General features: G+C 35.5%; 1 protein-coding gene across 1 annotated transcript in view; it reads right to left on the minus strand.

The window, feature by feature from the left end:
• The window catches only part of Fig4 (FIG4 phosphoinositide 5-phosphatase), a 104783-nt gene that overhangs the window by 34778 nt on the left and 46931 nt on the right, over nucleotides 1-23074 (minus strand). The window contains exons 15-19 of the mRNA XM_026389612.2: nucleotides 21884-22050; nucleotides 11810-11948; nucleotides 4654-4712; nucleotides 4318-4465; nucleotides 1572-1655 (exon numbers count right to left, since the gene is read on the minus strand). Of these exons, the coding sequence (XP_026245397.1) occupies nucleotides 1572-1655; nucleotides 4318-4465; nucleotides 4654-4712; nucleotides 11810-11948; nucleotides 21884-22050 (597 nt within the window). The remainder of the gene's footprint in view (nucleotides 1-1571; nucleotides 1656-4317; nucleotides 4466-4653; nucleotides 4713-11809; nucleotides 11949-21883; nucleotides 22051-23074) is intronic.

The raw sequence follows: 23074 nt of genomic DNA on the forward strand, positions 1-23074 counted from the left end.
TTACTAAAGAGAAAAGTATTTCTCCAGGTACATGTACTCATATTATAAATTCAAAATATGAAGCAAAATGTACTTGTAGAGCACAAAAAAGTTTTCTCACCATGTGGCTACTGTGACTTCCTTTGGTAAGTAAAATCAATATTTTCAAAATTTATGGTATAATAATGGAAGATTATATGTTTGAGGTATTGGGAAAATTATAACATATAAAAGCTTCAAGAAAAGGTCAAGAGTCAGATTCACAGTATACCAAAATAATAAGAACTAATAAACATAAATTAATTTTTAAATTTTATTGTGTTATTCTTTATTGAGTTATTATTTAAATTGTGTTGAGTTATTCATAATCAAATATATTTACTGAATATTCCAATAGCAGAGAACAGATGAAGGAAAAAAATAATAAAAAATTCACACTCATAAAAGTATTTACTTTAAGTGGCAAATTTGAGAATACTAAGAATACTGTGTTTTGTTGTTTTTTTTTTTAAATCAGTGTTTCCTAGTAATACTTCTAGTTTAGAAAAAAAATATTTATTGTTTCATTCTTACTTTTAAAAAATTCTCTATAAGGGACTAAAAATACCATAATACTCTAAAATGTCCTAGAAAGGAAAAAGCAGTATTTTTTGACCATGAGTTAGATATTGTAGAAAATACTTTAGTTTCTGACTTGCTGTACTTAAAATTTGATGAATATCTGTGCTACCCAGTAATACAGCTGGTCATTTATTTATTTGTCCTGAGAACATGTGGAACTCTAAACTCTTGAGGGCTTTTCTTCTTTCAAATTCCTCCTAGCATCTGGCTAGGGCTCAACATGAAGCTATTCAAAGGTTACATATTTAAGCCACAAAAGTGGTATATCTGGAAAAAATTAGTATATATCCCATAAAGCTAGAATCGAATTAAGATCCTATACACATTCCCAAATACAATTAGGATTCTGTATCTACAGTTAGGCCAAGACTTCTGGTCAGAGTCTAGAAGAAATCTTATCACTGGAACTAGGGAGGTCAATAGAGGATAATGAGATTCTTATGCCAGAACACAACACATTTGACTTCAGTCTTCAAGCATGAAGATGCAAATGTGGTATGTCTTCTTCATATTATCAGATATAATAGAATAAGTCTTCCCCAAATAATGTTATAGTGATACACAGAAAATCTATTATGTTCTCTATCAAGTATATTTGTTTTTATGTTCCTCAGGATGCCAACAAAAATAAACACGAGTATAATTTTTTACTTACATATTTTATGTTTGAGAATGAATGTTTTATAGGACATAAAACACATTATCTATTACTTGTTTTTATGCCATCTGTTATATTCCCTATTTTAAATAATAAAATGCACCATGTTGCTAATATTCCTATAAATTTTTCTTTCAATATTGATTGGTTCAATGATCCCAGTGCTATTAAAGAACTACCTACATAGATGCAATAAATGGACTGTGCCTCGAACTATGTTACTTGAAGTTATTAGTTTTTGCTGGAAATACTATTGCATAGTCCTATTATTTTACATGAATCTTTAAAATTTCATTCTATATGCAAATCTTACCCCAATACCGATTTTCCAGTTTCATCTGGTTTCCGCACAGTAAATGGACTTGGATCAATGCCAACAGTCTTAGGCATAAAGTCACTAGAAAAAGATGAAGAAAGGCAAAATACCATATGAATCACTGTCCATCCAGATGTTATTAGCTTTCATTTCAATTCCCACTTATATTATTCCTTCATTAATGTTAACTTCAGAGCTACATATATTTTGAGCCAAATGTTCAGGAGATATTCAGGTAATCTGGGCCTTAAAAATCCCATGAACTAAAGGAACTAGGGAACTTCAATATTACCAGTCTTCACTGTGAAATCTCTGTGATTGTGAGGCCCAACAGTTTTGAATGTAAGGTTTTGTTTCCTAGAACTATGTTGGTACCTAATCTTTGTCTAAGATGATACCAGCTGATTATATATCACAATTAGTTCTCAGGCAAAATTAGACTCAAAAGCCAATAGCAAAACACTAAGTTATTTAGCTTTATAGACAATGTTTTAAACTATAGCACCAAAGGAGGTAGATATAATGATCAAAACACAGTGGTATGATTTGAAATACCAACATCCACCTCATTAGGCTGAGGTTAATTCATTAAAACACTGTTGGAACACTTTATATAGAAACTGTTTTAATTTACCACTGGCTGAGATCCACTGAAGCTTCTTTCTCATTATGCAAGGGCTACCTTACTTACCATAGAAGCTAGACCAATTTCCCCAACATACCAACAAGGCAACATTACTACAGGTTATGCTAAGACTCGTGGCTTCTAGCAAGGACACTACTCCCAGTGTGTGCCTGAATGTCACATTTTTGGAAGGAAAAGAAAGTGATCTGGCTTAAAATTAATAGCCTGAAAACATGAACTGTTAAAATAGACAATGAACAATGCAATTAGTTTAATTTTTTCTTTCTTTTTGATCCTCACAATTTGTAGATTCCATGTTTGTGAAGTTGCTTACTCACTGAAATTTATTTGTAATACCAAATCAACATCTACAGTGTTCTTGCAGTCACCCTCATGTGTATGCCAAGAGCTGGGAAAAATTTACATAATTAACACTTACATCCCAGCCAAAGCTGAAGAAGGTGGACTCTTTATTTTTGTTTTCCTACTATAAATGAGTGTCTCTTGATCAACTATTTGGTGCTACTTTTTTCACATTTTTTTTTGTGTGTGTGCTTTCTGTTGGTGACCTTGCTGTTTAAAAATAGTTCCCAATCAGTGCTAAGCACAAGTGTTTCTGAGCATAAGAAAGCCATGATGTACCTTCTGGAAAAAATATGTGAGATAAATGAGCTTCATTCAGGCATGAGTTACAGTGCTGTTGGCGAGAACCATGTAAATGAATCAACAATATATGTTAAGTAAAGGTGTCTTAAACACATACAAAACAAGGTTATATATTCATCAGTTGATAAAAAATACTGTGATCAGATGCTCACAGGAACTTCATCCTGTATTTCCTGTAGAAGCAATGGTTCAGAATTCATTAATTCAGTGTTTGCAGTGACTACAGAATCTTACTATGACAAAAAATCAACAACATATTTATAAACACATGTACAATGTCATTTGTCCTTTGTTGAGCTGAAAACTTTTAGAAATGACAAAGACTTTACATTAAAACAGCTAAACTTTGGGCTGGGGTTGTAGCACAGTGGCAGAGCACTTGCCAAGCTTACTGTTACCTCACAATGCGTGAGGCACTGGATTCAATTCTCAGCACCACATAAAAATAAATAAAATAAAGGTCCATCAACAGCTAAAAAAAAATTAAGGAAAAAAAACAAAACAAAATTAAACTTTAACAAGTTTAACTGAAAAATCAAACAAATAAAAATTTCAAACTTTCCTCACCATTTACCTAAAGCAAAATGTGGATTTCTAGGAAACAAAGATATTCCTACATCTACCACACAAGCCTTAAATATACATATGTCATTTCTGAAGAAAACATAAAATGCAAAAAATTAAAACTTCTGTATAAAATACGGTCAAGAAGTGATTTCTTTTGCCCAATTTTCTTATTCTGGTCCCATAATTTTTCCTAAAATTTCCCATCAAGTTCTAAAAGAGACACAGGAAAATGAAGGGTGTCCAAAGGCAACAGACCAGATGGAAAGAATCTGAAAACTACATCACATGAGTTATTGAGGAAATAATGAAGGACATTTTACCCTGAGAAGAAAAGTGTTGCTTCTTCAAACAACTGGAGCGCTGTCTTACAGAAAAGGAACTAGTTTTGTCCTGAGTCTAATAAAAATAGTAATATAATAGCTCTAATTTATTAACCTGTGCCAGAAACTATATTAAATACTTGGGGTGTCATCATGTGTGGGGGTTGGGGAGATAAGGAAAATAAGGAGAACATCTCAAAGTCATACAGTTAGGCTGATCTAAGATGCAACTTCCAGCCCTTCTAATACCAAAGAAAATGTTTTTTTAGCTCTGAATTTCTATATTCAATGAAAAAAAAATTGTTGATTCTGAATGGCAAACTAGGACTAATGGTAGGCAGATTTCAACTTATCAAAAGAGAAAATTAACTCTAGTTGTGTAACAAGAGAAAGGGCTGCCTCTTGAATTAGCAGATTCCCCCCCACGGGAGTTATTCAAACAGACTGAATACCTACTGCTGGGAAGGCTTGCAGAGCGCATTTCTGGTAAAATAACATATATCTGTATGAACTAGGAAAGCTAGAACTCCCAAATACTTTGAGCATCAGAGTACTTACAACATACCGTGCTGAACTTGTCATAGCCAGGCAAAAGGTATCGTCAAAACTACTCAATTCATACGGCCGAAAGAACTCATTGTGGATATCAATCTCTTCTTCATATCTGTGAAATTTCTTCACTATCAACTTCCTTAAGTTCGCAGCACAGATAACTAGGAGAGATATTGCCTGTTACTTGAAAAGTCTTTAGATTGCATCTAAGTAGATATTTTTATAAAACCAACTGTGTACAAAGAGGTTGCTGTGGTAAACTGCATCAGGGACACTTCTAGTTCATTTAGTTTATTCTAGAACTCCAAAAATGTGCTGGTATAAAAATTGAAGAGAACAAGTCACGTACCTTCATCATAAGGCAATGGTAAATGCTTTATTACCTCTGGTGTCCACCAATGAGTGTAACTATAAAATTAAAAAAAAAAAGAAAAAAGAATAAGATGAAATGAAAACCCAAATGTAAAATATTGGGTTTTCTACAATTTATCAGATAAAAGGAGTTGTGTGGTTTATGATAAGATGTTGCCTCCTACTTGAAAGTCAATATTTTTTCTCTTTTTAAAACACGTTTGCAAAACACAATAGGTCTTCAACACGTTAATTCCCTTCCCAACTCTTTTCATGTTTCAACTCTGTCACAGATTTACAAAAGTGTCATGATATACCTGAGAGTAAAGATGCTCTGATGTTACTTACTTTTAGTACCCCCCCCCCCGCAAAAAAAAAAAAAAAAAGATTTGGATATACTAAGCCAACTCTAAGAGGGACTGCCAGGACAGTGCCACCAGGTTAGCAGTGGGACCTTGATCCAAGTCCTATGACCAGGGCTCCCTTGCACATAGCTGTCTGAAAGATCATGTTTCCTACTCTGCTACATATATACACATCTGTGTGTGTGTGTGTGTGTGTGTGTGTGTGTGTGTGAATTGAAACAGTTCAGCAAAATCACTAAGGAGCAAATTAGTCCTAATGAACAAGTTCCCTTAGAAAATACTGTAGGCCCTGTTAGTCTTCAGCTATTAATGTTCACTATTTGATTACAGAAGCCAGTCAGAGTTAAGGATAAGAAATTTCAACTGTCTGGATTTATGATAGAAGATTCACCTGCTTAAACAGAGAAATCTAAAAGAATCCTGAACTGCCTTCTCTCAGAACTCTGAATTTAATTTCAAATCAAATTCTGATGAAATAGATATTTAAAGGAAAGTAATATGTCCAAGTTCATGAGAACTCAAAAGGAAAAAAATCTGAAATAATATATCAGAACATACCACACACACACACACACACACACACACACACACATCAGATTTCCAAAGGGGGTGGGGAGGCCTATGACCAATAATGCTAAATAGAGAATTTCATACAAATGGAAGGTTTCCTCAAAATAAAACGCTGAAGGGGCTGGGATTGTAGTTCAGTGGTAGAGCGCTTGCCTAGGGATTGTGTACATCTACAACTAAAAAAAAAAAAATACTTTAAAAACATAAAATACTGAAATTACAAACTTGAATAATCCTAATAAAATGAAGAAACTGAGGTGTATCCAAATGAAACTAGCAACACAGGAAACTCTCCTAGAGATGACACGCAGAATCCATTCCGAGGATGATGAAAAGAGGAAAGTGAAGCCTAATGAAATGTGAGATTTATGGGAACAGTGCTTTGACAGCAGGAAAGGCTTCCAAAGTTCTGTTTTAGACTGAAGTTATGCTTTAGAGCAGTGCTTTTCAAAATCCACTGTGCAAATAAACCACTTCGAGATCTTGTTAAAAGGCAGATTCTTACTCAGCAGGTAGGGCCCCAGACTCTGTATTTATGATAGGATCCCGGGTGATGCCAAAGGACTGGCCCTCGGGCTGCTTTTCCAATAGCAAGGTTTCAGAGCATGAAAAGAACGGATAAAGGATAGCACTGCCACTGGCAGAGAATTCATTCAGTTATTCAACATTTATTAAGCACCTACTATGTGTCAGACACTGCTCTACATGTTGGAAGTGCCATGCTGCAAATAATGATAGAAAAAAATAGAATTGTTTTATTCCAGACTTGAGAGAAAAATATACAATATAAAGAGGGAACTGTGTAGAGACCAAGAGACAAAAGGAAGCAGAATGATAACTCTAAAAGCATTTGAGGGTCCTGGTGCCTCTGAGATCAAAAATCTTTAAGGAACACTGATGGATGAAACTACACTGGAAATGGGCAAATGTGGTCTTGATGACTCAAAAGTGAGAGAGCGATAGATTCCAAAAGCTATACATCATTGAGGGTGACGTCAATTCCAAACCAAAAGAACCAAGTATTAAAGATATGTTGTGAGTGACCTCAAAAGATAACAAGTGAATTCTATAAATTCACATATGCTCACCAAAATATGCCATCGCAGGATCATCTCATTTTTTAAAGTTTTTTTTTAATATTTATTTTTTAGTTGTAGTTGAACACAAAATATTTATTTATTTATTTATTTTTATGTGGCGCTAAGGATGGAACCCAGGGCCTCACACGTGCTAGGCAAGCTCTCTACCACTGAGCCACAACCTCAGCCCCCTCATTTTGCTTTCTGATTAGAAAAATCAGACTATCATATCAGAAAAAGATGTGAGGGCTGGGGCTGTGTAGCTCAGTGGCAGAGTGCTTGCCTAGCACGTGTGAGGCTCTGGGTTCAATCTGCAGCACTACATAAAAATAAGTAAATAAAATAAAGGCATGCTATCCATCTATAACTACAAAAAGAATTAAACAAACAAAAAAGGAATGGGTTATTAAAAAAAGAAAAAGTGTGAGATTTTGTTTAATAAGGTTGAGTGTATGCATGTGTGTACGTGTGTGTGTGTGTGTGTGTGTGAGAGAGGGGGGGGGGTGGAGAATACATGTAAATAACTTCTATTCTGTGAGGATCTAACTTGGACAGAGGAGGAAAACAGACAGTATCAGATAGTACATGAAGAATTCCCTAAAGAATGATGCTTACAGTTATCTTGCTTAGGAAAAAGAAGTAAATTCTAAAGAATGGGTTTTAGCTCAGAACACACTATGTGGAGAAAAAGAATTAAGAGATAATCTTACATTAGTGATTTGAGACCAAAACCATAAATTTTTAAAATATATTGCAAATTTTACTTCCCTATGTAATCTAAATCAAATCCAAGTCTCCTAAGTGAGTCTTAGAAGCAAAGAAGTCCAAGAGAAAAACTTGCCTTGGGGAGGATGAGCTGAGAGGATGGAGGATGAGACACTTAAGACCACGACCAATCTTTTTTGCCTCAACTACCAGTCACATTTACTCAGAGGAAGAACACCTGCACCAGGACAGAAACCTGCTTTGGGACCAGGGATCAGAGAATGGGAGACTGCATTGGGTACTACTACCTTCTTTGCATACAATACCCCCAAAGTTAGATTCTTTTCTCTTTTTCATTCCCTAGTCTTAGGATTGTTAAATTCCATTGGATTGCTTAGGAAGGTTGGGGAGAATTTAAAACTATTATCTTTAGCCCCCTCAGCTAACTTGGGAACTCTCTGAAACAACACATAGAATCTTGAGCAAAGCGATCAATATTGTGACGTTTGAATAAGACAGAGAAGTATGGGCAGAGCAACTGTGTTAGGTGAACTTACAGCCATTTAAGCCATTCCAACCCCAAAGCACTAAACATTAGGTGGAGGAAGTTATCTGGTGGAACAACACAGGGTTCTGCCACCTGGATTTACTCAACATTTTTCATCCAGGACTTACATTGGGATCAAGATAAGCAGTGAATTAAATCTAAAGAAGCTACAGAGTTAGAAGTATTTGTTAATAAAAAGGATGTACATTTAAATACTTTTTTGGAAGCAGGCAAAGCATACAGGAGCATGACAAGAATGGTGTAAATACAGCATGGCAACAGGACATGTTAAAAAGCCCTGGGTGGGGGGGAGGTCTAGTGAACAGAGGGCTCAGAAAACATTGTGATGACAAGGCTGCAATTAGTTAACAGTCCCACAGAAGCTGGCACAAATCTGACCCAACTCTGTTGTTGGATCCAGGTCTGGGCAACACAGTTTAAAAAGAACACTGACCCTCCTGGAATACACATAGAGGAGAGTGTTCCAAATGCTGGGGGACCTGAAGCCACAGCATATGAGGAACAGGTAAGGAAACATGCTCTTTAATCTGAAGAAGTTCTTTTGAGAATGTATGAACTCATCTTCAAAAATTTAAAAGACTAGTAAGTGGATGAGGCAATCATCTTCTGAAGGTTTCCATAAACTGAACTAGGATTAGTAGGTAAGATTACAGGGAAGCTGATCTCAGCACAAAGTGAAGAAAAACTGTGTAAGTCAACCATCCAAAACATGTCCCTGCTGATGGACCCAGACTTGTTGAGCACAGGACAGATGACCTCTCCCTAGGGAGACAGGAGGAGAACTCGCACAGCAGACAGTGGGTAGCAGACAGTGAACAAGGCCAGAAATCTCGCAGTCAATGAAATACTAATGCTTAGTATCTAAAAAGAGCTTGTTGGCATTATAAACACTTAAATGGCATCTTAGCTGATGTTTACATATAGCCAAATTCAGAACAAAGTTTAAATAATTGATTCTGAGCAGATCAATACATCTGGGTACCACAGTTTAAAAAGAACAGTGGCACTGACTGAAAGACATATAGAACAGAGTATTCCAAATGATTAAAGGACTTGAATTACAGCATATGAGGGACAGATAAAGAAACAGGGTGTATTTAATCTGGAAAAGTTACTTTGAGAATGTATGAATTCATGAATGCATTAATATATATTTGGGCTAAAAGAAGCAGTTACCTGGTTTAGATGAGTGATGGGCAGATTATTCCCATTTCCCTTATTATTCAATAAAATATTATTTCAGAATAACCAGTGGTAAACCCAGTATGAAATACAGGCTGTCCATCAAGCTTGAGATATCAGGTGATGTATAATAAAGTATTTATTTATATTACATTATAAAAGTGATAAAATACTGCCCAAGTTACCAATTTTATGGGCATCGTGTATCATTTTTAGTAAGTGTTAAAAACTAAGGAATGAATATTCTTAAAGAATAACAACAAGACTAACATCTACTGGACATACTGTGCATTTACATGATCTCATCTAATTCTCAGAGAAACAGAGTTAGACCAGTTAAGTGACTTTACCCAAGATCACCCAGGCATTAATTGGAGGTAGGTGCTCCAGCCTGGCTGCTTCAGGACTGTGTTTATTATTCTGGGTCAGCCCCAGTATTAAGCACTTTTCACATATCTTCTCATTTAAGCCTCAGAATGACCTTGTACAGTATGTAGAATGGTACCTCCATTTTACAGATGAGACAGTAAGGTTTTGAGAGGGGAAGTAACAGCTCTGAAGCAACACACTTGAAGAAATTCCAACTTGGCTCTACCTGAGCCTAAGCTTTGTGATCTTTTCCTGCCTCGGGTTGACCTGTTCATTTCTTTTAAGAATTATACTGGTTAAATTGTCAATACTCTATACAGATGGGTGATACTAGAAAGTCCAAAATAAAACACTGAAACTCATCATAGAGTATTTACAAGAACTGTTCACGAGCAGAGTCGACTGATAATCCCATAAAATAATCTTTGACATTCTAGAGAAAAAAAAAAACAGGAGACTGAATCAACTAAGTAAGCCATATTACCTACTTTTATTTTCAGTGGCAGGCTGGTAGTTGATTCTGCTAAATCATTGAATTAGCTAAATAATCTCAGCAAAGTTTCCTTTTTTAGAAAATGGGGATGTAACAGCAGCTTCCCTTTATTCCTGCACATAAGCTCCAAAATTGCCTTAGTTATGTAACTCAAAGCAAGGAAGTGCTTTAATTTATACTTGTAATATACAGTTTATTCTGCAGTAGAAAACTGAATTTTAGTTGTTCCCATTTTGTATTTAGTAGCTTCAATACTGGTAATGTAACATTTCATAAAATTAATCAAATTTACCTATGATTAATAATCATCAGCAAAACTACAAACAGATATTTACACTCATTTATCACCAAATAAACATAATTAATTTGAAAATTTTGTCAGAAAAAATTAACAAACTAATTTATAAATAATAAGTTTAATAGAAAAACTAGCAGTGCCTCATTTATAGCAAAAGTAAGCTCAAGTATTCAGTTAGTTATCCCAATAATATGTACTGACAGGAACAAATGTAAAAAACATAAACTCTGAGACTTTCCTAATATTTTAAATATTTTTGAAGCAACACAGAATTTGGTACCAGATACAATATCAGCATTTGCTAATTCATCAGTTGTTTGTGGTCTGTATATACAATTAACACAGGCTTGGCAATGACCCCTACAGTATTTGAGAGGAATGAGGGCTATATTAAACTGATGCTATGTGAGAAAAAAAAAATAACTATGGAACAACTTGATATTTTTATAGCCCTCTGAGCAGAAGGGACCAAGCCCAACCTCCTAAATGTTAAAAATTTTGCTCATATGGTAAGACTGATAATATCTACAAATGACTCCTCAGTTATGAATAACTATAAAGCTCTAATAAAAATTAATTAATTAAAAGAAAAGAGGGAAAAAATGGAGTTCTCATTAGGTCCTCACAATGACTCTGTGAGGTGTGTCCAGCCATTTATATCTATGATTAGGACAACACAGCTTAGAAAAAAAATCAAAGAACTAGTTCAAAGTCACATAACCACAGAAATTCCAACTCAGCTCCCCCCCGACCCTAAGGTTCACACTACAGGGACCATATTAAAGTGTTTCATTCATTTCTTTTGATAATATTAACATTAATTTAACTGCAACCAAATAACCTGTACTGGCAAAGGATTCTAGAGAGACAAATTGAGCAGTAGGAACAAGAGGAGTATTAACTGCCACTAGTATACCACTGCTCTGGATTCCTGTCTTTACCAGTGTCACCCAAAATTGGTTGTGTTTTTCTAGAAAAAAAGAACATTGGCATTACAAACTAAATGCTACTAAGCTGCCATACTCGAAAAATCAACTGAGTCCTAGAGTTCTTAAGGGTTTCACATTTATAGGAAACATTAAAAAATGAGGTTGCTGGTTTGCTTTAGTGGAGCAACACTTAGGCTCAATGATGAAGTTGTAAAGCTTTATTGGTATCTTAGGGAACATGCAAAACATCAAAGGCTGGGCTGGGGCTAGGGCTGGGGCTGGGGCTCAGTGGTAGAGTGCTCACCTAGCATGCGTGAGGCACTGGGTTCAATCCTCAGCACCACATAAAAATAAAATAATAAAATAAAAATATTGTGCCCACCTAGAACTAAAAAATAAATATAAAAAAAAAAAAACACCAATTGCTATCCACAAGTTCTCCCAGCTACCATCAGGACATCAACAATACCAAAGTCATAGTAAAAATGTGGTTAGACTGACTACCTTTGTCCACGTAAAAATTTCTCATAGAAAACATCTCATATTCAAAATAACATCAAACATAAGTCCAAGTAAGAGACTAGAAAGAAAAATACCTTCTTCTTGTTGGTAGAAGTCTCATAGTATTTTTGTGATGCAAATAAAAATCTGTTGGGAGTTCCCAGAGATGAGGTTTTCCTTCAATGGGATGGAAAACTCCCAGGAAGAGATTAATGGAATCTTGTCTATCGGCATCTAAAAAGCAAAAACATGTATTTCAGAAAATCCATCATTGACATAGACAACTCAAGAGAATATCCTTTCAGAAGGATAGTAATTCCATAGAACAGATCCTTGAAAATAAAAGTAACATTTATATTCCAAACTTCATACCTTACACACAATCTAAAATAGTCACCCGGATTCTGAGAATTATAGTGATGCAGCCACGTCGATGTTTATAGCAGCTCAGTTCACAATAGCTAAACAATGGAAACAAACTAAGTGCCCTTCAATAGATAAATGGATAAAAAAAAAATGTGGTCTATATATTCAATGGAATATTACTCAGCTTTAAAAAAGAATGAAATTATGGCATTTGCCAGTAAATGGATGGAGTTGGAGAATATCATGCTAAGCAAAATAAGCCAATCCCCAAAACCCAAAGGCTGAATGTTTTCTCTGATATGCAGATGCTAATTCACAATAAGGGGGAGGTGGCGCTAGGGAAGAATAGTTACTTTATATTAGATATTGAAGATTGAAGGATGGGGAGGGGATATGGGGATAGGAAGGATGATAGTAGAATGAAACAGACATTATTACCTTACATACATATATGACTGCATGACCAATGTGATCCTAAAATATATACAATCAGAAAAATGAGAAATTATACCCCAGTTATTTATGGTATATCAAAGTACATAAATGCATTTTACTATCATGTGCAACTAATTAAAACAAATTTTAAAAATGTAAAAATCTTATCTTTCCTTTTCCTCATAATAAAGAGGATAGCAAATATAAACTACTTCTTGAATACTGAAAGACTTTTTGGAGTCTTTAAGAATTGCCAAAACACCTTAGAAAGTGATTTTATTTTTAAAATGAAAACAACCTCACCATTTGTTAGTTTAACTAAAGTAAATACCCTTTTTATTGTTATGGTTTGGATGTGAGGTGTCTCCCAAAAGCTTATGTATGAGACAGTGCAAGAAGGATTAGAGGAGAAATAATTGGGTTATGAGAACCTTAACACAATCAGTGAATTAATCCCCTGATGGGATTAACTGAGTGGTGGCTGAAGGCGGATAGGGTGTGGCTGGAGGTGGTAAATCCCTGGGGGCGTGCCTTTGGGGTATATATTTTGTATCTGGAGAGGGAAGTCTCTCTCTCTCTCTCTGTCTCTCTCTCCCCTTCCAGATCATGACATGAACTGCTTCTCTCCCTCATACTCTTCACTATTTTGTTCTGCCTCACCTGGAACCCAGAGGAATGGAGCTGGGTATTTACGGACTAAGAGTTCTGAAACTGTAAGCCCCTAAATAAACTTTTCCTCCCCTAAAATTGTTCTGGTCAGGTCTTTTAGTCCCAGCAGTGAAAAAGCTGACTAAGGCATTTACTTTATTGTAAAGAAAGCAGAGTTGTCAGAGACAAACAAAATGACCCAATTCCTACCCACGTTCTGTGGCACAACCTTGAACGAGTCAGTTGCATAGTTTCCACTTTTAATAGTTGAGAAGATATTCTCTCTGGCTTTAACAGATACAGTGTTTACAACATTTTCTGTCCCCCACACCTATTAGCCTGCCCCATTCTCTTTTGTGGCTGATAATGAAGACAGCAAGGACACATGAATAACAGCCTCATTCTAACTATTCAACACTCCAAAATTATCTTTCCAAACTATTCTATGTGCTAATAAAACTGACTCTACTATGTCCCATTTCTTCTTCCTTTTTCTGATTGTATTTTGGTATAAATGATAATTAACACTGAAGCAGTATCAGGAACCACCCTTCCCATTCTACACTTTCTCCTCCCTGCATCCTTTAATCATTCCCCTCATTTCCTTCTTTGCATTCTTGTCTCAGAGCCCTGTCTCTTTGAGTTTGTGGCAGAGATCCACAATACACATAATAACCTCTTTCCAAAAGTGAGTTTAGGACTAAAAAATAGCACAGTAGAAATGACTGTTTGGGGAACACAATAATATTATAAAATCAATTTTCTTCCAACAGCTACAGCAAACATATACATCTGAAATTAGCACTGGGTTATTTGATCATTTCAGCAAAAGCAATGAATGAAATATGGTAGATCAAACATGTATTCCTGATATTAGTATTTTGACAGGAAGCATTCCATTAAAACAGCACTTAGTTTCAGGCTAAAAGTCATATATAATAGGAATGTGTTTATATGCTGAATATATCTGCAGCCTTTTTTCCACTTGTTGAGAGAAAATAAATATCAAGGATTAGATGATACAGACATTACTGTCCCAATTTGTATCTCTTTACACAATGCAAAAGTAAACATACTGCTCTTATAGTAATTACATTCGTTATGCTTCTTGAATAGCCTTAATGGCACTTAATAGCTCATTCCATGTAGTGCCTCAAAATATCTTAATACTATTTAGAGACGCTTTTCATTTTTTAGCCATGTTTTTAAGGAATGTCTTTCATCCTTCAAACGTAATAGCATCTTCCTTTAAATTTTAGCAAGTAAGGAAAATTGAAGATTTTACAATATCCAAAAAAGGATATTCCTTCAAAACATCATAATGATTTCTTGAATGCATTGCTATTGTTCTAACTTAAAATATATGTATGAGGTTATGGTCACCAGGAAGACGTAGGACTTTGGATATGGACAAGAGCCTAAACAGATTAAGTGCTCTATAGCTGTGTAACAACAGGGCAAAATGATTCCCTACCATTACACCCAATCATGCTTTAAAGGCAAAAAGACCATGAACTATTTGAATGCCATTCAAAAGTTAAGCAATAACTTCATTATTAACTATATTTAAATAAATCAGATGTGAATGTAATAATTTTTATTGGCCAAAAAATTTATTTTGGAACTAAAATATTTGTTATTCTAATATTAAGTTTGTAATAAAATAGTATCTGATGTTATTTAAGAGAAGAAAATACTATTAATAAATGTTACTTATTTAACTATTAAATAAAGGGAACAATATAGTTAGATCCCTATTTACATCATATATTGAAATAAATACTATTTAAATGTAAGAAAGACAGATTAACCTCCTAGTAAAAAAATAGGTATATGAATTCTAAAAAGAAACAGAAATAGCTAATGAACATACAAAAATCCAACTTCACTAGTTATCACATAAGTGCAAATTAAAATATTTTCTATTGACAAATCCTTTACAAAATGAGCTCTCCCATTTTAATGCTTTTCTGATGGAAGTATTAGATGTTTAATCCTTCTGAAAGGCAATTTGGCCATATACATGTATATAAAAACTCTAAAAAATATTTGTACCTTCTGATTGAAAAAAATACGCTTCCAGAATTTTCATAAAATATTTAAAATATATAAAAAAGCATATATTCAAAGATGTTTATTTAGAAGAACTCTAGAGATACAATAACAAATAGTATAGCATGATGCTTCCAAAGACTAAAGAACTATAAGGTTACTAAAAAGTCCCATTGTAGAATAATATTTAAGACTATAAAGATTTTTCACATCATCTAAAAGAGTAAAAGCATATTAAAATTACACATATAATAAAACTAGAAAAATAATGTTCTTCTAGATAGGAACAAGTGGCTTCCTCCAGAAGGTGCAGATTATATGATTTATTTGTGAGCTACTCTGTACTCTCTAGAATTAACATGTATTACTTTAACAATTGAAAAAATAATTCATTAATTCAAGAACCTACCATATCCCTCACTGGGAATATAAGGTTGACAAGAACCTGGCTCTTAGGGACTTACAATATTTTATAAGAAACAAAGTACATGTACGCAAATAATGGACAAGGTACTTTCAGAAGATGTAAATTCAATGAAGAAAATTAAACAATGACATGATATGAGAGAAGACGGGAATACTTAGATTGGGCAGTTAGGGAAAAGGGAGGAGGCTGAAGTGTTAAAGAACATTTGAACTATAAGGATATAAAGGAGGTGGTCACACAGAGCTCCAAAGGCTGTGCCTGGCAGAAGGACAAACAACTGCAAAGGTCTGATGGAGGAAAAAGCTAAGCAGGGGCTGGGGCTGGGGCTCAGTGGTAGAGCGCTTGGCCAGCATGCACGAGGCACTGGGTTCAATCCTCAGCACCACATAAATGTAAAATAAAGATGTTGTGTCCACCTAAAACTAAAAAAAATAAATATTTTTTTTTTTTAAAAAAGCTAAGCAGCTCCAGAAACAGAAAAGGCACAAAGGCCAGAGGGTAATGGGAACAGGAAAGCACAGAATATTAGATACTGATGCAGCCAAATTACTCAAGGTCTTAGAGATTGTGGAGAAGAATTTGATTTCAAATGCAATGGTAACCCTGAAAGATTTTTTTAAAGGGTAGTTTGATAGGATCTGATTTAACTTAAAAATCATCACTCTGACTGCTATAAAGAGCTTGGTTGGAAGAGAAGAAGCAGAGCTGAATCACAAGGGACTGCAGCTGTCCAGAAAGAGGTGTGGTTACATGGATGAGTGTGGAAGCAGTAGGGGTGAAAACAGTAGAAGCATTTGGGATATATTTTGGAGGAAGAGTCAACAAGATCTGCTGACACACTGAATTGTGGAGAAGGGTGGCTAATGAGGAAAATAAGAAATTCAAGGGTGAAAATTGAAAATTTCAATTCTGAATTGAATTTCAATTTCTGAATTGAAAATGGGTGTTGGGGTAGAAAAAAAAAACAGAATAAAACAGGTTAAAGAGAGACAAGTTTTTCTGTCTCAGAAATGATAAGCTTGAGTGAGAATATTATTAGAGATCTCTGATATGAACAAATTTGGTCCCTTTGCTCCCCAGTGTCACACCTATTACTATTTTATATTATGTGGCAAAAGGGACTTTGCAGATGTAACTAAAGTTACTGATCAACAAATTCAAGATAGAGAAATTACCTTGGACTATCTGGGTGAGCTCAGTATAAGAACATGAATCCTTTCAAGGCAGGAAAAGAAGGTAGAAGGGGAAGGTTGAGAGATTTGAAGCACAAATGGATTTGATATACCAGTGCTGGCTTTAAAACTGATCAAGCCACAAGTCAAAAAATGCAGGCAGCAGTAAGGAACCGAGAGTGACTCCCAGCCAACTGCCAGTGAGAACATGAAACATCAGTCCCACAACTGTATGGAAATCTGCCAACAACTTGAATAAGCTGCGAAGCCTCCAGATAAGAGCCCAGGTTAACTGACATGTGGATATTACTTCCATTTAATTTGGTTTCATTTGACTTCAGCATTGTGAGATTCTAAGCATAAAGCGCAGCTGAGTAGTTACTGAGATTCTAAGCAGAAAACACAGCCCAGTCATTATGGGAAACTAATACAATATTCATCAAGACAGGCAGTCAGGTGAGTCTAGAGTTCATCAAGAAGTCAAAGTCAGAGATACAAATCTGAGTGTCAAATGCATGGCATGTAAAAACTGAAATGAGATGCCCTAGGATAAAAATTTAGAAAGAGAGGAGAGGAGGAGGGCTTAGAAACAGCAGAAATCAACAGAGACTGAGAGAGAGAGAGAGAGAGATCACAAAGGAAGTTATAAGAAAGAGGGCTTGGTCGGCATGATACAAGTTGTTGAATGGTTGAGTAAGATGGAGACAGAAAGATAACCAACACATATAGCATTGGGAAATTGTTGGTAACCTCACTAAGTAGGGTTTCAGTGTCTTAAAAGGGTAGATGCCAAATAGATCAGATAGAGAAAGCAGGAAACAGTTACTTATACAACTCTTTCAAGAGGTTTTGCTCAGGAGAGCAGAGAACTAGGATTGCAGCTGAAGGGAGATAGAGATGGAAGCTTGGGTGGAAAACACTAAGGTGTGCTTTTACAATAATGGAAGTGATACAGTAGAGAGGGAGAAACTGACGGTACATGGCAAGGAGTGTATATTTTAGGAGAAAGCAAGAGGCAGAGAGGTGCTTCAAACTACAGCAGAGAGCTTGGCTTAACATGGGGCAGGGACAGCACAGGCACTGTAACACAATGTAAGACAGAAACCCTGAGTGCAAATACAAACAACCTCTGCATATGGTGGTTAAAAAAAAAAAAAAAAGCAGCTCCCTTCCAATGATCTTTATTTTTTCATTGAAGTATGAAACAAGGTCAGTAGCTGATATTTGTGTTGTTGGTTTGAGAAAAGAGAACAGCATGAAATGGTTCTTTGGAGAGTGAGAGAAGGACCATCCTGGGGAAATGTAGCAGTATTGTCAGGCTGTTCTGAGTGTCCTTTGGAGAACTACAGTCACTGAGTGTCCTTTGGAGAACTACAGTCAGTTTAAACTACAAATGATGACATGCAACTTTCCTCTTGTCATGTTTAACCACTTTGGTTATAGGAAAGGTAAAGAGAGTTGGGTTTTAACCAGAGTTAGCAATGTCATTTACAGTGTTATTGAAACACTTTTCCAATTGTTTTCTTTCTGCCCGTTCAGCTTATTCACTAAAATTTGCTGTTCAAAGGATGACCTCAGAAGGTTATCTCATGATTCCTGATAAATTAAAATATTCTCAGCATGCTCCCCTGCATGCCTCTCTTTCAGTGATAGCAGAAAGGGAAAGAAATTATTGCAGCATCTCAGAGTACCTAATAATGCGGGGAAACCAGTTCAGTATACTACTACCCTCTGTGATCACTTCTCTCTGTGCATGGTGAACCCGAAAATTTTCACCCTGTGAGCTTTTTCTTTGTTTTATAAAATCTCTGAGGAAAAATGATTTCCCTCCACACACATACACACACACATACACACACACACACACACACACACACACACATACACATGAACCTACTACATTTAAATTACACACACAGGGTACATATATGTATGTATATATCTTATTAACTGCGAGAGGTATCCAACTGTTTTTTTTTTCTTATTGTAGTATTTAAATTCAACAAGCTTTAGCAAGAAAATCCAGGCTTACAAAATTTGAGCGTATAAAAAAAAATTAGAAAGAGCTTAACAAAGCCCTTAAGGGAATGAAAAGCTCTTGGTAACATCTAAGAGGAATCCTAGAGACCTGTGCTTTCCAGGAAAGGGATCCTCCAACTGCCAAACATGCTAGTAAGTGAAGCCTAAATAACAGGTTTGTTTGTTTTTTGAGACAGGGTCTCACTATAATACCCATGAACTCTTGGGCTCAAGCAATCCTCTTGCCTCAGCCTACGGAGAATCTAGGACTACAGGTGCATGTCACAGCACCTAGATTTAAGAACCTTATTTAAAATCAGCTTGAAAGAGGGTCAGATGAGTTGCCCACATAGCATGCATCTATGCAAACCAAGGGTAAAATTCTTGTCATCTAATTTCATTATTCCAGTTTCTTAATCAGTATTTTTCTGCCCACCCCAGAGGTATAACATGAGAACACTAAGTTTTACAAAGTTATCTGGAGTACTTTAAAGAAAATTGTTCTATATTATCATCTTTATATAATACCTACTATAATTTTAAAATAAGTTGTACACCCCAATGACACCATGCTTCTTAAAATAAAAAGCCTGTTTTAGCCATATTATTCATGATACCTTTCATAATAGTTCATCTTTCAGTTGTGCATAATTTTGCCTTACCTTTCCATACATGCACATTACATTCTTGTGACCACCATTACCTTTCAATATCATGCCTTTCTTTTTAAATAATTATAGTTATACATTCATTCTGTCTCCTAGTCTTATTACAAAGTCTTGGTCCTTAGGCTTCAATAATGATTCCTATTACAAGAGCAATAATGACAGGAGGGGGCAGAAGAGTGGATGCTCTTTCCATAGGGGCAGTTCCAAACTTCTTCAGGGTGACACACATCTAGAGATATGTACTTTGAGGCACATGACTTATAATTATAATCCTTCATCTTCCTCGCAACTTTTATATGTTCAATTGTGTCTCCTAAAAAGATATGTTTTAGTCCTAACCTCAAATTCTTGTGAATAGGACCTTATTTGGAAAGAAGATCTTTGCAGATAAAACCAATTTAAGATGCAATTGCATTAGAGTACAGCAGGCCCTTAATTCTCACGAGAGGAGAAAAGAGACACCGAAAATTCTATGAAGACATGGACACAAGGGGAGAATGCCATGGGACAATGGATGGAAATGTTGTTGCTGCAAGTCAAGCAACACCAAAGATTTCTGGAAACCAACAGAAGCTGGAAAGAAGCAAGTAAGGATTATCCCTTAAGGTTTTCACAGGGAGCACTGCCCTGCTGACATTTTGATTTTAAACTTCTAGGACTCCAGAACTTTGAAACAATAAATTTCTCATTTCAAGTCATTGGTTGGTATTATTTTGTTACCACAGCATTCAGAAACCGATTCAGCTTCCCCTTCAGTATGTGTGGGACCTGTGATTGACTCCCAATTAATGGGATGATGAAGGAATATAATTCCCATAATTATACTACCTCAGATTTACCTCCCTCTTCCTTAACAGCTGTGAAAAGGCAAATAGCTATAAGTCCTACAACCACAGGAACTACAAGGAACTGAATTCTGCCAGCAAACACACAAGCTGGGAAGCAGATCCTTTCCTAGTTAAGCCTTCAGATGAGGGGCCTGCCTGACCGACATTTTTGCTGTCATCTTGTGAGGCCTGAAGCAGTGACCCAGCTGAGTTGTACCTGGACTTTCAGACCCAAAGAAACTATAAGATAATGACTATGTGCTATTTTAAGATGCTGTGTGTAGTAATTTGCTACATAGCATAGAAAACTAATATACACTAGCAGGAGTACAGCAAACTAACTTTCATTCACTCTGAATCTAGAAAATGTTGAAAGCCAACCATTTTGTGGATACTTTTATAGTTGCTTCTGAGGCTCCCACAACTGGAGATTCTTACAATTCCTTTGGTGTAGGCACATACATCTTTTTTTTTTTTTTTTAATAAGGCAGTTTCTTGCAACTCTTTCCTTGGTATCCTAGGTTTTCAGTATTGACTTTCTACTTCTTGCTGCTAGGATCTCCCTGTCTCTCAAGGAGTCTTCCTGGCTAGGACCCAGGCCAACCACATGCTGACAGCCTCCTTCATGAGGACCAAATTTGGGTGCCAAAAAACACTCAAGTATTCTTTGGCCCAACCGACTCTAAAAGTGCAGGAAGTTTGCAACATGGCAGCAATCTCCTCAGCCCATCCCTTTGCTACAGATTTGCTGTGCAGCAGCCTGAGGCCAACATGTAGGGTCCTTCCAATGGCTGGACACCACATCAGGCTCATCCAGAGTCCTGTTGAAGCTCCTATCTCCCTTCACTTGAAGAAGTGGGGGTGGGTGACCATCACTGCAGGCAACAGTTCACTCCAAAGAACTTCTTTACTGAAGATGATTACTTCTTTAATCTTCTTCCCAAATTCACTGAACTTTTTTTTATCCTTAATTTAGTTTTAGGGCTTAAGAATCACGAAATTGATCATTGAGCACTTTATAAATTCTGCACATGGGGATTTGTCTCACAATTATTTTGTCTGATATCTATTTTATTGACAATGCCATTGGAATGGAAACAGAAATAGTACCATTACAACAATCTGTTACACTTAGAATTCACAAGTCATAAAAGAAGTATAACTTAATGAGTTTAATTTAATGTTAATGTTACTATATATTTCTAGTTGACATTTTAATAAATTAGTAATATTTACATTCTTATCCAACTATCAAGACTTTGAACCTTCCATTAAAAAACAATTCAACATCCTCAAAATAACATATATATGGTGCAAGAAGAAATATAGAAGGAGACAGAAGCCAAGGAATCAAAGTATGTTGCACTCCTTAAGAATTCAAATGGGTGCCAAAAGGCAAAAGTGCTCTTCTCATTCATTTATTGGATAAATATTTATTAAATGCCTTCAAAGGGATAAATTCTGTTTTACTTAAATTTTTAAATACTTAACTTTATTTAACCAATAGCTTTTTTTAAAGTACATGTATTAGAAATACCTATTACTTCAGAATTACCTGAAAAAGCATTGCTGTAATATCTAGAGAGAGTTTGCATGATGTCTTTTGAGTGCTGGGTCCACGGTGCAATCTTTCTGTAGGTTTTTACCCGATGAACAAGTTGAGAACCACCATACTGAAGGGACAGGGTATCACCATGATCTTCATAGAGTTCTTCAAATAACCTAAGCAAAAGAAAAACTCACATTAAAGAATTTTACCAAAATTATTGCACAAGTTATTCACTTAGCCCTAGACTCAGAACAAGTCTTTACATTATGAATTCTTCTGAGCCTTTTCCTTCAAACAAACACTTAAATTTTGAAAATAAAAACACATACAAAATGTATTATATTTTATATTTTATAATGACACTTCAATATGCATTAAAGTCACAGAAAACACTATAAAGAAATCAAAAACATAATCCATCAAAATCATATCAGCTGATTCTAATCTTATTAAATGACTCAACATTCTGCAGTCTGCCAGATTAGTTATTCTCCCATGAAAATATTTTGTTCCCTCTGAATTGCTTTTGAAAAAAAAAATGCTCTTGTTGCATACAATATCTTACTCTATCCAGGATTGCATAATAAAATATCATAACCCAGGTGGCTTATAAACAATAAACACTTATTTCTCACAGTTCTGGAGGCTGGGAAGTCCAAGATAAACCTACTGGCAGAATCAGTGTCTGGTAAAGCCCCACTTTTAGCTCACAGATGGTGCCATTTTGCTCTGTCCTCACATGACAGAAGGCAAGCTAGTTAGTTCTCTGTGGTCTCTTTAAAAAGGATACTGATCCCAAAGATGAGGTTCCAGCTTCAGATTTATTTAATCACTTCCCAAAGCCTCCATTTCCTAATACAATCACTTTGCTGGTGAGAATTTTAATATAAGAATTTGAGGGAGACACAAATACTCTGACTGTAGCAGAGAGATAAACCACATTCTTGGAAATATGTACATGATTGAAATTTATATTTCTTCAAGTGTCTGTTAATATTTTCAGTGCAGTGATATCTGTGGATATGGTCATGTGTAAGCTGATTATTTTCCTAAGCTATGAAAATCTCAGATGACTAGAGATAGCTGTCATTTTATTTTTTTAAAGAATATTTCATGTAATGTTACAGAGCCAATGGACAGTGAAGAAACAGTAATATTTAATGAAGAATTAAATCTTTTATCCATCTCATATTTTTA

This window comes from Urocitellus parryii, chromosome 8 (assembly GCF_045843805.1).
Source record: "Urocitellus parryii isolate mUroPar1 chromosome 8, mUroPar1.hap1, whole genome shotgun sequence".
Classification (NCBI taxonomy): domain Eukaryota; kingdom Metazoa; phylum Chordata; class Mammalia; order Rodentia; family Sciuridae; genus Urocitellus; species Urocitellus parryii.